The sequence below is a fragment of the Lampetra fluviatilis genome, chromosome 2 (assembly GCF_964198595.1).
Source record: "Lampetra fluviatilis chromosome 2, kcLamFluv1.1, whole genome shotgun sequence".
In the NCBI taxonomy this organism is placed as follows: domain Eukaryota; kingdom Metazoa; phylum Chordata; class Hyperoartia; order Petromyzontiformes; family Petromyzontidae; genus Lampetra; species Lampetra fluviatilis.
In genome coordinates, this window is record NC_136276.1 from 21296938 (window position 1) to 21314216 (window position 17279).

The window sequence follows — 17279 nt, forward strand, 5'->3', positions numbered from 1 at the left end:
TTAAATTGTCGTCACTTTTGGGTGACTCATAACCGCAGAAACCAGGAGCAATCTCTCCAAGAGTTTCCGTGAATAGTATCCGACCACGGATAAGAAGAGCCATAATAGGCACATGATTAACAGAATTCTAGATTTTAAGTTTTCGTGACTGCAAGGATCCATACTCTTTGGTTCTTTCGGTAAAGTCACGTAGGTAGAAAATAATAAAAGTAAAAAAATGTGATCACGACGTTTCGGGCGCAACACAAGTGCTCGTCATCAGGTGGGACCACCACAGCCAGGAGCAACTGCTGGAATGGGTAAGAGAGCTGCAGTGAAACAAGACCCATTCCAGCAGTTGCTGCAGTGAAACAAGAGCCATTCCAGCAGTTGCTGCAGTGAAACAAGAGCCATTCCAGCAGTTGCTGCAGTGAAACAAGAACCATTCCAGCAGTTGCTGCAGTGAAACAAGATCCATTCCAGCAGTTGCTGCAGTGAAACAAGAGCCATTCCAGCAGTTGCTGCAGTGAAACAAGAGCCATTCCAGCAGTTGCTGCAGTGAAACAAGAACCATTCCAGCAGTTGCTGCAGTGAAACAAGAGCCATTCCAGCAGTTGCTGCAGTGAAACAAGAGCCATTCCAGCAGTTGCTGCAGTGAAACAAGAACCATTCCAGCAGTTGCTGCAGTGAAACAAGACCCATTCCAGCAGTTGCTGCAGTGAAACAAGACCCATTCCAGCAGTTGCTGCAGTGACACAAGACCCATTCCAGCAGTTGCTGCAGTGAAACGAGACCCATTCCAGCAGTTGCTTCTGGCTGTAGTGGTCCCACCTGATGACGAGCGCTTGTGTTGCGCCCAAAACGTCGTGATTTATTTTATTTAATTTTAATTTTTTTACTTTTATTATTTTTTACCTAGGTGACTTCACCGAAAGCACCAAAGAGTATGATTAACAGAAGTTACGGATAATAGGGTCGTAGGTAAGAAGAGGCCTCCTGTATTTATGCTGTACTTTATGGCTCAATTGTCACTTGATCTGCTGCATGTATGTCAAATTGGAACTTCTGCTCTTGCTCTCGGCGATACGCTGCATACCGCCAGTCGAAATAAAACGCGTACGGCATTGTATCTAAATATGTCTGCAGTGCTTCGTAATGAAATGCCTTTGTGCGCAGTAATACGATTACCATAATTTAAACCGTTTATATAGCACACTTTAGTGTGTGTGTGGGAGTGTTATTTCATGTCTGCTGAGTAAACAGTTATTAGTTCGCAACTGTATCTGACCGTGGGAAGATAGCAATTTTCTTTCGATGAATGCAATTTGTGCCGCCTTTCCTTTTTTACTCGGAGATAGGCATTGATTGATGCAATACATTATTGCATCAAGCAATTAGTGATGGTGGTGATTATCTGTTTTATATTTACTTGTGATGCAAAGTGACTGTATGAATAAGCTCAGTCACAATGTCTCAGGAGCTCTCGCATGATGCTTGTATCCACTGGTTGCCTTGAGCCGGGCGTAAAAGTGCGAGCTGGGGCTAGTCTCTCTGCAAGAAAATCGCTGCTGACTTCCCACAATGTGGTACTTATTTTATCTGCCCCCTTAGAGATGATGGGCTGAGGAGACACCCACCCGGGATTTAAATTTCAAACATTACAGTTTGTGATCGGAGGAAATGGCCAATATTTGTTGTTCACTTCGAGTTTTTAAAACGTCTTTTCTTCACTTGTACTGTTAGGTTATACAGTATTTGGGTTTTTGAGTAGCCTTTTCACTACAGAATTCTCGACTAGGCTAGTTTAATATCAGTGTGATGTTATAAACACTACCTGAGTACCCACAAACCCTGACTATCATTGCTGCTCATGGAGGATTATCATAGTCAATTGGTACTCTCACAATACACGCCTCTTAATTGTGCACGTAAGCATCGACTATCTTCAATTTGATGCATATTGTATGGAAACTTGACTTGCAGGCCAATGAAAAACCCAACATATTCCTCAATAGTACTGTTTTTGAAAAAAAAACATGCGATGACGAAGAGCCATTGCCCCAAATGCCACGAATCATATTTATTGGGTTTAGTTTAGTGTTATTTGTGCTTGAGTACCGCTGCCAACGGCATCGTGACCAAATAATTTGTTTAATTTGTTAGGCTAATGGACTGAAGAGACGGAACAAAACGAGACAGAATCGAAGACACGAATCTTTACTTTATTCAAAATTGTTGTGGGGGGTGCGGCGGAGGGTGGCGCATGAATGGTGAGGGGTGCTAGAGCGGCGTCACGTGAAACGATGTCAAACACTGGGCAGGAATCTCATCACTCCACCTGCCAAATTGACGATTTGTCGCAGTTTGTCGTCGAGAATCGATGCTTTCTCTCCTTTTTTTTTACCTTTTCGCTTCGGACTGTTTCTTGTTTGTGCAGTCTTAATATGTCCAATCGGCTGCAAGGAAATGGTTCCGTATACCGTACTGTATCTTGCATAATTTGTAAGTAATCACTTCATGCAAGTACAAGTCTACGCATGCATCATTACCGTAGGGATCCATTTGAATTGATGAACCGTGAGAGAACGGTGACATGATTTGCAAATGGAGTGCCTGTGAACCACAACCCAAAGCTTTAATTTTACCCCCAAAACTGTCTTTGACTTGAGTGAATAACATTCCGTGCAATTCCATTGTTCACGATTAAATGACCATCACTGGAATGTCACGTGTTAAAATGAAGCGCATGGGTTATTTTTATATACAATTTAAATAAATTCTTCATTTTTAAAAATTCCAGAGTAATTTTTTTTCTCTCTCTGCATAATATTGCCCAGAACGGAATGTGCTAGTTCACTGCCGGGGGTTGCTGCATTAAGTCCATTGATCGGTTTGACTTGACACACCCAATTCCGGTCTGAGGACTGTACACGATTACAAAACCGGATCCTATTTCAAGGTACGCAGCATCATCACGGCTGCACATTGATATCCCAAGGGGTTTTATCATCTTGGTCTCATTATTTATTTATTCACCATTTTTGTTTCCCATTGCCAAGAAATGGAACGTGTCCGAGAGGACGTCCACAGTGGAGATGGAGCAATGAGAACGGTCTATGTGTAGAAGCTGTTTGGATTGTTTGCTTCGTGGGATCGTGAGAGACGGTGGTGCCGGCTAAGGAAGGATAGTATCCTGGCTGATTGTGATGATTCCAATTGTGATATCTGAATCTTGTCAAGAGCTGAAGAACTTCCCGTTTGGAACTCTCTCGCATTGTTTGGTCTGTGCATCACCCCGTGTCACAGAAACAGGTCTGAATCACAATAGGGGCCACCCCTGTTACGTGCCCTGCAGGGAGTGCTCGTTGTGTGGAAATCAAGCCAAAGCGCTCTTATTCTCACTCTGGAATGGTCCAAATTAAAGGGAAATCCCAAACTGAATAGGATTTTTTTTTTAACCTTGCTGAGGACATCACATCTCTGTACAGTACAGGAGAAACGGTGACACGGGGAACCGTCATGGATCCTGATATCTGCAATGTTATCTCCCAATTTAGCCCACGTATTTGCGAGCAATATATTTGTGGATAATCGTGGGTAATTGGAAGTATTTCCGCGCAACCACACGTTATCCTTGAAAAATCGCGGGCAATTTGAAGCCGTTCAACGCTGACTTTTGGGAGAAGTCGCAGATAGGAATATTTAGGGCTGCGGGGTAATTGGAGTTTTCGCGGACACTGCAGCTCCTGCAGGTCATAGGAGTTGCAATTCATAGGCTTGTGGACGAGAGTTCTGCACTTTGAAACCCAGCGTGATCACAGGGGGCTTCCCAGATTCACATCACAGGATCCTAGAAGTGCCGTTTCAGTCGCACTGACACGAGACCGTCAACCTGATCCATCCAGTCACCTGCCGCTTGTTGGCATCTCAACGCGTCTAAATTGCTTCGTTCTCTCCGCGTGCTCGCCGTTGAACCGACGTACAGAGACGCCAATTGTGCTTTAGGTATCTCGCACCAGAGTGAAAGCACCCTCAGCCACGTAACTGCGGGGATGATGAAGGAATGCCAATACAGGTCCATCACTTTAAGGGTCTGTCATGCACAAAGCTCTGGAGGCTTACATATGTATTGTAGCGTGAGCCTCAGCGCCACGCTGCCATGTCTTCTTAGCTCTTGTGTTAGTTTAGTTTATATATGATTATTTTCACTACTATTCACCATTTTATGTTTAGTTCTCTTAGACAAATGTGAATGTTGCAACCTTGCGGTCGATGTTTTTTTATGTACGTATGTAAAATTTCTTTCGCACCGTACGTAGCCAACCGTGCTAAGGACAAGTTTCCTGCCTGGGTGTAGGATGCCACCTATTTGTTGGTTACTTTAAGCGCGTTGCTGATACATGTTGCTTGGGCAGCACGGTGGCACAGTGGTAATACTTGTGCCTCATAACAAAAGGGCCTGGGTTCGACTCCCAATTGGAACACATTTCTGCGTGGTTTTTTACTATTCTACACCTTTTTCTGCACAGGTTTTCTCCGGATTCTCCGGTTTTTCTCCCATAGATTTAAACATATATAACAATGCAACTTGTATTGGCCAAATATCCCAATGCTGAGAAATTGCCTGCCAGTGTCCCACATGATATTATTACACACAGCAGTAACATGGCGCCATATTCCCAAAAGTGTCGGGACCCTTGTGAAAAGAGTCTTGAGACTCGGTGAGACTTTCCCGGGTTAAGCTCGCCGAGTAATCAACGTAAAGGTTGCACTGTTCGATGCACGGCATGAAGACATCGAGTGACGGGCCTTCCCACTGCGTACAACCCCACTGCGCTCGGATAGAGCATTGAGCCAATCGATGACACAGTCGCACGCATGATCGGTGGGGTTTACAGCCAACTCGCAGGGCCTCTTGCCAGCTAATTGTAATTATCTTTTGTGTTCGAGCTTTTTTGCTACTGGTCCCTGTGCACGACCGGCAGATGAACACAAGCTCACGAAACAAAGACAACGATCCCTCGTATAGCCTGAACAGACTGTTGGGGCAAGTGCTGTTAGCGAGCACCTATGAAGGCTGGCACGGCACACGAGGGGTGGGTGGCCAAGACCACGCCCGGCTGCCTTTGTCTCCCCGGTGGTGATGTTTACACACCGCACCAGGTACTTATTTGAGGCTGAGTAGACCTAGGGGCGGCCCAGGACTGTTCAGATAATTGTCACTGGTGTTGGCCGTAAGTGGGAATCAAACTCGGTTCGTCATGTGTATAGTGCAGCACGCGAACCGCTACACTACCTCTACACTACCGCTCCCCACACACACACGCTCCCCGTGTGTGTGTGCGTGTGCGGGCGCCTACATTACCTGGGCTTGTAATGTCATGAGCGCATCGCATCACTGATTGGCAGCCACAAATCGAAATGATGGAAAAACTAGGGATGTGTAGCACAGAAACTGCTTCCAATACTACATTTAAAATATTTTAATAGCATCTTTATCAATGGTTTGAAATAATGTGTTGGGTCTATTCTGATTTATTGACCGATTCATTTGCGTTTGTCAAGGCATTTGTTGCACATTATGTATCGGTTGTGTTATGTGTTAGTATCAGTGTGTTTGTGTTAGAACCGGTGTGTTTTGTGTTAGTATTGGAGTGTGTTGTGTTAGTATACGTGTGTTTTTATTGGTGTATTTTTTGTTAGCATCGGTGTGTGTTGTGTTAGCATTAGTGCATATTGTCGCCACGACATGGCACTGACATTCCTCGCACGTGTTTTAAACTTCTCCTGCACGGTGACCATGCCACAGCCCGCACCGCCCCCATGAAGGGGGGGGGGGCCCACGGGCTGATAGCTGCTGGTTTAAATTCGACGATGGCCCTGTCTGTGTGCGCGTCTCCCTACGGGTGCCCGTTAAGTGAAGCGGGTGCCAGTGTGGCAGCTGAAAACCTGCTGCTGTTTATCCCCTCGGCTCTTGAGTTTAATTGTGAAGAAAATGAAACGGCATTAATGAATCTAACCTCCACTTGCTCTATTGACTTCTATTTTCGTGTGTAGTGACACCTGATACGGTAGTTTTCAATAATAGGAGTCGTTATTTCTTCCAGCGTGAGCCACGGTCTTCAAGGATTCCCTTGACTCCAAGCGTCACGAATGCCCACGCTTCCTCTCTATACATCCCTCAAGCCCCTTTCCCAAAGGTTTCTTGACCTCCTTTCCCTCCAGCCAATCACCTTCCACTTTTCCTAATAGATTCCAATGGTCCACCCTGTCAATCACCCTCCATTTCCCACTCTTTTTCCATGTTGTATTTCTCCTCCACAATCATTTAAATTCGCTGCCTCTAACAAATACCCTTACCGACCCGTCCAGTACCACTTCCTGACTATCCGTGTCATGCACGCCGTGTCCATAACGTCGGGCGACTATTTTCGGTGTTGTGATTGAATCTCTACACGTGAATGCCGCACACGCATCACAATATACAAAAGCAATCATTTTTCGAGACGGTGAGTGCACTGGCTCTTAAAGTGCCTCAAAAAATTATCACCAAAACCTGTGGCCCTCGAGGTTAAGACTTCCGAACAGCAACGTGAATATTCAATCAACAGATTTGTGTGGATATATTTTTTAAAGTCAAGCATTAGCAGGAAGTAGCTTTGCCAAAATTGGATTGCGCCGTCAACTGGCGGAAGCGCGTTCGCCGCTTGTTGCAGAGGTTTGAGGGTTCGATTCTGTAGGGCCGCCCTGGTTAACACTGCGTGTTTATTTACCATAAAATACCACGCTCCGTTCGCTTCACAGGAGATGTTAAAGATCCCGTGACGCCATTCAAAAATAGTAGGACATTTTGTACCGGCATCATGGCCCCAAATTTGCTACGTTCGAAAAATCACACCGCAAATTTCTCAATTGGGATGACAAAGCTGCCATCATCGCCCCCTACTGGTATACTGATGGCTGCTCGCGGGCCAGGTGATGCGTTACTTTGTGCTGCACAGGGACAGCTACCACTGGGGGGGGTGGGGGCCGACCTTCAAATGTTTGAAATGATGTAATGTAAGGCACTTTGAGTTGTTGAGTCATTTGCATGCCATATGAATGCAAAGGTTATGTGTGTAGAACTTCTTCCGCACCATACATTGTCAAACGTGCTCATCGGAGGTGCGGGGGAAAGACAACAAACTCATCATTATTAATAGAAGTTTGTGAACTGCATGGCACCGGGCTCTGGCTTAAATATGTGAAGTCCGTGCAGATGGAGTCGGGGGGCCGGGTATTAACGAGCGGATAAGAGGTGTTTCACTGTTCTGGGTTGTCAGCAATGGCGCTGGGGAGATGATAACGCCACCCCTCGCGTGACCGACAACGCCACCCCTCGTGAGTCACACCGACCTCGGCTGGCGCTCGCTAGCGACGCTCGCCCTCCTCTTCAAACGCGTGTGAAACGTCGCCCCTTGTTGGCCGTACGCAACGCGCAACATTGCGGTCGGCGGCCGTGTCTGAGCGTGCTAACGGCGGCGGCATCGCTGCGCTCTCTCTTTTATTAGAACCTGTCACGGACTAGAGCCCCCGACATGGCCGTGTCGGCGAGGGACCCGTCGTGTGCCGGGCGCCGGCGGTGCGACTCGCAGGCCCGGTACAGCCTCAACCCCGAGAGCCTGCGTGGCCTTTCCGGTAATTAACGCGCGACACATTGGCGGGCGCCATCTGTAATGCACACACGGACGCACAACAACAAAAACAGCGACAACATCCGCCGTTCGCCACTGAGCGGCTGTGACATCACCACGGCGCTTGTGCCAGGCTAGGTGCGCTTTGAGGCCACGTGAAGTGTTGAAGGCTCGCTGCTGGCAGGAGGTCACGGGACAGACCCCAGGTCCCATGGGTTGACTGAGATGGCTGGCAGACGAACGCACGCTCACAGACGCGCGCACACACGCGCTCCCTTGCGTGTGTGTGCGCCTACATTACCTGGCCTTGTGATGTTACGAATGCATCGCATCACTGATTGGCAGCCACAAATATAAATGATGTAAAAACTAGGGATGCATGGCACAGAAACTGCTTCCAATACATTTGAAATAGTTCCATTTCATTTTTACGCATGGTTGGAGATAATGTACTGGATCCATAATATTTTACTCGCCGATTCATTGGCGTATTAAAGATGTTTAAATAGGTTATAATTTATTTTGGATTCACACTTTTAACCATATGAATGCTTTCTGTGGATGATGTAGAATGGACACTTGCTCATTTTATCTTTGGACCTACACAGTTAGATGATTGAAAGTGAAAACAAATCACCTGCTGAATTGGGGTACCTGCTTAGCTTTTCATGGGCTGTCCGCACTGGCAAGTTGCGTCCACACAGCGTTGCCACGCGTGTCACGGAGACGATGTGCCTGCTCGTAATAAACTGCTCTCAAAACGATCAAACGCAAACATTGAAACGCCACCCTGAATGGCGTAACAGTCTCATGTAAGAGATGTGCGGGGGGGGGACATGGGGAATGTGCACGGTCTGTTGTTCGTGTCAGCTGAGCGTGACTAGAGCCCCTTGTGTTTATTTTAATAACAGGCTCCTGATGGTGTGGGTAGAGTGGTCTTATATAATTAAATTACATTCGTATGGACAGCTATGAGGAGTAAACTTCAGTTGTTTAAGCCATATTTACAAGGCTATACTGTTTTATGTTACATGCTCATCATGATGGTTTTTTTTATGATAATTTATTATCATGAGATTTGATTTGGAATATTGATACGGAGGCTCACAATTCCCCATCTCCTCCAGTGATACGGGGGAGCAATGGCATGGCCTCCTAAAGACCCCCCCGCCCCCCCCCCGGGGTCTTTAAGAGAGGCCAACGCCACTCCCTTGGTTCCCGGTCTATACAATGGTGGGTCAATGTCCCGAGGAAGAGCAGTCTCTGCTAGCCACGGGAGTCCATGGGGTGGTGGCGCACACGCCTCTAATCCAACACCGTGAGGCGAGGGGGTTGGTGGGCGTCAATGTGCCATACCTTAGCTTGCCAGGAGAATGCGGTGCAGCAGTGTTTCCATCAGTCCGCATGTCCATCCATTTGTAGTTTCTATTCAGCTCTCAGGAAACAGCAAGCACTGCACATCGCAGCCAGTTGGAACGATTGGAAATTTCCATCCCCTAAGTGAGGGAACTCCGCTGTGTGCGTTACTCATCAGAGGTCTGTTCTGCAGCCAATCCACATTGATAGCGGCAGCCGAATCTGTGAACTAGAATTGCCTCCGAGACAAATAATCACCTGTTCCGTTTGTTGTGGCACAGCCAAAATTGCTTCCACGATAACAGACATCACGGTATGTGCACTGTTTTACTTGCTGGACAGTTCTCAATTGTGATTTAACGGCGTGCATTGCACTGGAAACTAACTTACAACCGTACATCTTATAGACTACGTGTGGAGTCACATTGTTCGCAGTGCAATGTTCTGTAATGCTGTATTTGGACAGCTTGTGAGGAAAAGGATTGTCTAATTGTGGGCTATAAACTTAACCTGCTGCCCCTATTCTCATGTGATATCAGCCTGATTGATTCTTTGTGAATAATTTAGTCAAATTCATACCACATCTTTGAATAAAGCTTCACATTAATTCATAATCATTTCGTACATAAACATTCTGATAGAGATTCTGTGCAATTCCAGGTGAGTAAATTGTGGGTTTTTTTTGTATAAATGGGAACATTTGGACCATGATGCCACCACCGCTCCCACGTTGGCGAAATGTTAACTACCTCACCTGGTATAAAGCAGGTCATGGGTTTAATCCCGACCATGATGGCTCTATAATTTTGCACGTTCTCCACGTGGTCATGTGGATTTTTCTCCGGGTCCTCTGGCTTTTCTCTCCACATTTAGAAACACGCGTTTAGGGTATTTGGCTGCTATAATTTCCACACGATAAGCCACTTCGTTGAGCTATCATTTGTAGCCAGGTCGCTTCTGAAAAAGGGCCACGGAGCTTTGTGCGCCTTATCTGGTAAATTAAAAAAAAGTTTAGTTTCAATTTAAATTACCTTCGCACACAATCCACGCCACACTATATTTCCAGTTGTGCAGATTAACTTTGGTGGTTTATTCAGCCACTCAACAGCATCCACACCTTTATAATTAACCACACGCAGATTTAAAATTGGCCCTTGTATTGAGGCCTGAATGCAAGTGAGAAACAACCTTAAAACAAAGCTTTTATCTGAACTGGTCCTGGGCCTCCCCTAGGTCGACTCAACCTCAAATAAGTACCTCGTGCGGTGTGCAAACATCGCCACTGGCGAGACAGCGGGCCGGACGTGGTGTCGGCCACCGATCCCCTCGTGTGCTGTCCCGGCTTTCATAGGGACTCGCTAACAGCACTTGCCTCAACAGTCTGTTAAGGCTATACGGGAAATCTTTGTCTCTGATATAATAATAAAGCCTTGTTCGAGAGGAAAAAAAAGAAAGTTATGGTTAAGCTCGGCCCTATAGTGCTGCAGTGACTCGACTCTATTGATGTTTTAAAGTGTATGGCAGTGATGTCAATAAAGAACTATAATGGAATGTCAGATAGTAACTTTAAAGTCCTTTTTTTCCTCATCAACAAAGCTACAGACTCGTAGACAGGCGGGGACACACAGCCAAGGTTCGCATCTCAAGAGAAGAGCTGTTTGTTAATTTTGTTTGGGTTGCAGTTGCTTTTAAGTTGGGCACGGAAGTGGTTGTGGAGGAACGCCGGGTAGAAAGGGGAACAACGGTTTAACACGGAGGCCTGATGAGGCTCGTTGGAATTATCGGCGAAATGTCGCACTCAAATTGGAAATGTTGTACGTTTACTCTCCAACGCATCCGTGTGCTTGACTAGTAAATAATTGGCATGTTTTATTTTTCCGTGACAAACCTTACTAATTGGCTCTCTCGGGTGGTGGCGGGTTTAACGACACATTTTATTTTTACAGGCAACACCGTCCGCTGTAGAGAACCGGTGACAACGTGCACACGTACAGACCTCTCCATGCTCGCCTCACGTGATCTGTCCAAAGCATGATAATCTCCATATATATTAAAGGCAAAGTTGTGAATATGTGTGTCTGTTCAAAATGTTTAGCGTACTTCCCGACATGCAACAAACTGGAAATTTGCCATGTGGGTACTTTCCAGACTGTACAACATGCAAAAAGTATAAAAATACACTTTTGGGGGGGGGGGGGGGGGAGCTCAATAACGTATTTATTTTTTTGCACGGCAAGTGAGCTGTGATGTCAAATCTGTCACGTGACCCGCGCATGTGGAAGCGTAACGCATTGTAGTGTCGTGGTTAGCACGCCGCGCTACGAACCCGGCGACCCGAGTTCGATTCCCGCTCACGGCCACCACCAGTGACGATTATTTTAACTGGTCGTAGGCCTCCCCTAGGTCGACTCAGCCTCAAACGAGTAACTGGTGTGGTGTGTGAACATCGCCACTGGGGAGACAAAGGCGGCTGGGCGTGGTGGATCCAAGTCCCGGGCGAAGCCGGGTAGTACAGCTAGTGGTTTACACAACTAAGTAACGCACAAAGAGAATGCACCACTGTAAATCTACATTCACTACACGTCTGCCCAGTTATCCCTTAAGCAAGGAGATGAGAGGGCTCAACAGGCAAGGTCAAGAAAGGTCACGTAATTGAACTTGACTCTTGTTGTCCCAGTCCTGAGGCGACGCTTTGCAACTTTGTTTAGTCACGTCACATTCCGCCAGCCTCAAGCCGAGGCGTTGCATTGCCTGCTGACGCGAGCTGCGTCATTCAAGAGTGACGATGAAACGGGAAACTTCGTCTCCTTGCGCGTGCAGGGAGACGACGTTCTTTTGTCATGACCGGGCAGCAGTTGTTGTTGCTTGACAGGCAGCTATTGAATATGACTATAACCTGCTGCTCTGTTAAGGTACATCGCCTTCAACCAAGAGCGACCGCCGCTCGCTCGCATTGCCGCTGTGGCGTGGATAATGGAGAATGAGATATCGATTCATTCAGCCAATCCTCATCCCAAGTTGGGAGCAGTCTGCTTGCTGATGTCTGGCTTCGTGACTTGAGACTGTCACTGAGATTTCCTTTGTTCCATGTTTTCCAGATTGTTTACGTCGACGTTTTTGTTCAGCGCTTGCAGTCCTCCCGTGCATCAGGGCATGATTGCACCTCATTAATTGAGAATCAGCTATCATTGTAATTCAATCCCCCCCCCCATTTAAGAGGCATTAGACACATCATTAGCTCCCCGAGTCACTATGCCTCCTAATGTGTACTCGTTTGAAGGCGCAGTGGTAACACTTGCGCCTCACATGAGCAAGGTCCTGGGTTTGATTCTTGACTCAAGCACCTTTTTCCATGGAGTGTGTATATTCTCTCCTCCCGTTCTGCGTGGGATTTTTTTCCACGTACTACAATTTTTTTCCCATTGCTAAAAAGCCCCCATACAATGTCATTGGTGTTGGACAAATATCCCAATGCAGGACACTTCTTAAAAAAAGAGTCTTTAATTCAGTGTGGCTTTGCTGGTTAAATATGTAAATGTTATTTATACCCTTTCTGGCAAGAATGCAGGCGTTAAAATGTTCAGACACCAAATAGATACCCATCACATGGCATCACGTCTGCATTAACCACACACGATTGTGGTAATTCAAGCAAACATAGATACTTTAATGATGTATGCATTGTCCTTGAAACTAATTGGCCTACACCAGAGACAGCCTCCTTTATGGATTTGTCCCACCCGTGTTAGACCAGAGAATGCCAAATGGTGACAGCTTGGGTCGAGCAGTGGCACAAAGGTTCCACTGTATAATTGTTATTGCTGCTGCTGTGCCATGCGGGTACTGCCGAACTCTGCGCAGGAGGTGGCAGTGCTGCGGGCCTCGTGTCGGATGGCCCGCGGGGCCTGTCCCCCGAGGGTGGCCGTGCGGGCGTCTCGTTGGCCGGGGGTGGGCCCCTGTCGCCGGGGGAGCTGCACCCGGGCCTGGGCGAGCCGGGCTCCGGCGGCGTGGTCCGTGCCAACAGCGACACCGACCTGCTGAGCTCCGACTCACGCTCCAGCCTCACGGCGAGCAGCTGCGACTACTCGGTGGGGCAGGCCAGGCCCCTCGTCATCTCGTGGGACATCAAGGAGGAGGTGGACGCCACCGACTGGATCGGCCTCTACAGCATCGGTGAACCCTGCGATGTGGCGCCCCTCGCATTAACTCTTACAACGGGTCCATCTTACCAGTTGCAATCTTACCAGTGAGACGCTATCACGCAGAAGACGCTATGCTTTGTTGTCCTTCCCCCGCACCCCGCACCTCCGATTAGCACGGCCAGCTACGTACGGTGTGAAAGAAGTTCAACATACATACATACATGCTTCACGGACACGGTTTGCAATAGTTTTGCAGTAGGGGGCGATGTTGCTGCTCTGTAATCCCAGTTGAGTCATCTGTGGTTCATGGAGCATAACGCCGGCACACGATGGCCTGCTCTTTTGAGATTGACGTCAGGAGTAAATATAAACGCAGACATTGCATAGTACATTACAGTTAATACACTTATAGTAATGACTAGGGTGGCCTGCTGAATGCAAACCGCAAGCCACTGGAACAAGGAGTGCGCTAGTGGTGGCATGGCCCTACAATTACGCTCAATTTACACATCCGTAAAATTTGAAAAGAAAAAGAAGCAATTTGCTTCACGTTAAGTCATGGCACAGAGAGTAACCCATTCTTGACATTTTAATCGAGGACTTTTTGAACATAAATTGTAGAAGAGTGTTCTCGGAGTGACACTGCGAGTTTGTAGTTATTATATTTATTATAAATACTTAAAAAATATATACTTTGAGAGCGCTTGCCAATCGCCGCTCGCTTCCCGCGCCCGAGTGACATCGCGCTGCTGATGTCAGAGTGCGGGGGAGGCGGTGTCAAAAGTGACGCGGCAATTAAATTGGAACGGAATGAAGATTACAGAAAAGTGCGCTCGGAGTGACAATTTCAGTTTTTTTTGACGAATAAGGCAACATTTTGCCTGTCGGAGCAAGTTGGTTTGCAAAGTTATTATGGGATCAACTCACTTTAAACATAAGAAATCAGCAAAACGAGGTTAGTATTACAATGGCATTTCAAACCATGTGTGCCTGGTTAAAAGTGATTGTATGCGGATGGATATGAAGCTTGAACCTCACATCCAATAAATATACACACACCTTCTTAATCTGAGTCTCAACGACTTCTCCTCCGAGCGCCCCTTATAAATATGTAGTAGTCACTTCAGAGACACTAGTAGTAAGTAGGAGGCACACACGTTTATTCTACACTTCCACAGGCACAGGGGATAACTACACACGGGTCAGGACGGCCGGCACGCTGCCTGACCCACAACGCCGAGGAGGTGAAGACGGGGACGAAGACTTGCGTAGACGACGAGTTTAATTCCACAGCCCCGACCCAGCGTCGGGACCTCCCTTTTATCCTCCCCAGCGTGGCCTGGCTCCGCCCTTGGCCACGCCCCCTTCTGGAACATACCAGAAGGTTCTGGGCTTTGCCCCACGTGTCCCCTCTGTCACCTTTACCCTAAATCCCTTATCCTGGCCTATCACGTGCCCTGCTGGCAGACCGGCTGCTGTGTCCTCAGATTCCCACCCTCTGCCAGCAACCGGCGCGACGCGCTCCAGTGGCACATTTCACTTGCCCGACACCCATAATCCCGCTCTCTACCAGTAACCAGCACCCTAGTGACCCATTCTATGTCACTGCAAAGACATATAAATGCACGGATTGCATTGCCATCTGCACATAACTCCTCTTATTCGGAAAACTCAACACGTTCGTCAACAACACTTCGGCCTGAAAAGTAAATGTGTATAATAGGCAACGCTTTGGGCAATGGCGTTCATTCAAACGTCGCCTATTATATAATTTTTCTTTTCAGGCCAAAGTGTTATTGGCGAACATGATGAGGTTTATTGTGTAATTTGTGCTCAATGCATTATCACCAAATAAATAGTGGGGGGAGGGGGGAGGCAATGAAGTCGCAGATTAAAAATTTTTGTCGATCAAAGTTTCTCCTTGGCTCATCACCGGTGCCTGTACACGAGTCACCACTCCAGTCCTCGGATCCCTCCTCTAGCTCCGAGTCCAGTCTCGAGTCATCCACAGGTGACTCTCACCCACCGTTTTCAAGAGCCTCTGTGGAACCGCCCCTGCCTCTCTCTCCCCTCTCATCTGAATCTACTTTCCTTTCACATGCACTCCCACTTGAGCGAGCAACGCCTCCTGTCAAAGCCAACGACGGACCTGGCGCTCAGTCGGAGGTTGCTTCTTCTCTGTTATTTTATTGTCTCTGTTCCCGTTAAACCGAGCTGCTGAATCCTTGCCCCTGTTCAAGTTTAGGGTTTTAAGACGTTCCTCTTCTGTTCAGGCGATGACCGACCGACTCTTTCCAATTTACATTGTGATTACAATCGCACTATACAGTAGATTCTCGATTATCCACGTGCGGTTTATACGATTTGCGGATTAACTGCGCTACTGAGATTTTGGATATGTTTTAATAACGCATGGATTTTCATTCAAGCCCAAATTAATAAATTTAAAACTGTTTTACATTGTTCTTCTTGGAAATGTTTATTAAAAGTCACGTGCTTAAACCAAACAAATCCACGTGATCGCCTCTACAGTACAGTAGTTGCATATCTTAACAACAGTGGGGGGAGGTTGATTGATGTTGATTGGCGTGGCTCTGCTATCATCCACTTAGTAGATGGAGTCTTCTGTGCTGAAGCAGGAAAGTGTTATTAAGGTGCACGCGAATCGATCGCTCGATCATTAATATTCGTTCTAAATCAAAAGATTAACAATGAAAATCGTCAGTTTTGCTTCATTTTGAGTGATTTATCCAATCATTTATTTTGTGAGTTTCAATTTATACTTGTATTCGTGTTTTTTTTGCCAGAATATCGGCGGAAAATATATATTTTTTGGATTGTTCACGATTTTGAATTATCCGCGGCCGTCCTCCCTGCTATGAGCGCGGATAATCGGAGATCTACTGTACTCGGAAAAATATAAATACCTTTAAATATAATTACCTTTAAATATAAATACCTTTTAAAAATATGAATAGAGATGAGAGCACAGAGCTGGCACCACTGAGACCACGTGTTGAAATCTGATCAGCCGCCCGTCTTTAAACTGGGCTCTCGGATGTAGCGAGCTGATGGTCTCATCCCGGTCATGGTAACTGCAATTAAACCCCCACTTTTACAGCCCTTTGTGAATCCACTACCGTCTGCCGTGTCGATCACGGGGGGTTGTTTGGCCATACTTCACCACGCTGGTCAGTTTTGGTTGGTGAAGGGGGGGGGGTGTCCAGGACCAGTCCAAGTTGTGACTCGCACACCGGTGTTGTTCGCCGTAGGCGGGCATTTCACTCGGGTCACCAGGTTTTTGTGATCGCGTGGTGTGTGAGACGCAGTGCCCACCGCTCTTCAACTCGGTACGTGCAGACGTAAGTAAATTGCGGATTCTGAAAATGCAAAAATAACAAGACTGTCATGTAACGTAGTCGTTGTCTTCAGAAAATTCCTGCTCAAGGGTTGAAGTATGTGCCAGATGATGCAGTGGTATTCCTGAATAAAATGCCTTATTCATGATGACACATACAACACCGCAATACGGTCCTGTTTATCGCAGGGCAGCTTTGTCATAAAAATGCCGTTAACTACTTAGAGCAAGGGTGCCCAACCAATCCACCCAACGCAAACACACGCAGATCATTCAGTTGTCCCTTAGGCGACGTTGCGGAACAGATGTAATGGGGGTTGTGTGATTATAGAATAACAACACACTGTGCTTCTTGTGCTCATACTGGAGCCAAAGGCATTTGTTAACGACATTGTGGGCGCAGCGTTTTGCAGGGGTAACACCCGTACCTCGCAACAAGAAGCTCTGGGATTGAATCCCAACTCAGGTGCCTTTCTATGTGGTGTTTGTATGTTCTCCCCCTGGTCTGCATGAGATTCCCATGGTTTCCTCCCATAGCTAAAATATATACTTACACTGTATAACTCGTTTCAGCCAAACGTCACAATGCCACAGCATTACCGGCAAATTACTCCATTGGGATCTGGGACCACACACAGTAGCAACATCGCCACCTACAGCAAAGTCTTGGCAGGACCCTCCTGAAAATAGAGTTTTGAGGTTCAGTGAGGCTTTTCTGGGTGAGCAAGCGGAATAATAATACGGGGTAACATCAGTTGCACTCTGTATGAA

The 17279-nt window shown here is 46.9% G+C and overlaps 1 protein-coding gene across 6 annotated transcripts in view; it reads left to right on the top strand.

Annotated features, from left to right (window-relative positions):
* LOC144944048 (E3 ubiquitin-protein ligase HECW2-like) overlaps window positions 1–17279 on the top strand; it is a 210773-nt gene that overhangs the window by 109763 nt on the left and 83731 nt on the right. For all 6 annotated transcript variants that reach the window (XM_078872083.1, XM_078872109.1, XM_078872118.1 and 3 more), the window contains exons 2-3: window positions 7530–7656; window positions 12870–13181. In XM_078872083.1, coding sequence (XP_078728209.1) covers window positions 7530–7656; window positions 12870–13181 — 439 coding nt within the window. The remainder of the gene's footprint in view (window positions 1–7529; window positions 7657–12869; window positions 13182–17279) is intronic.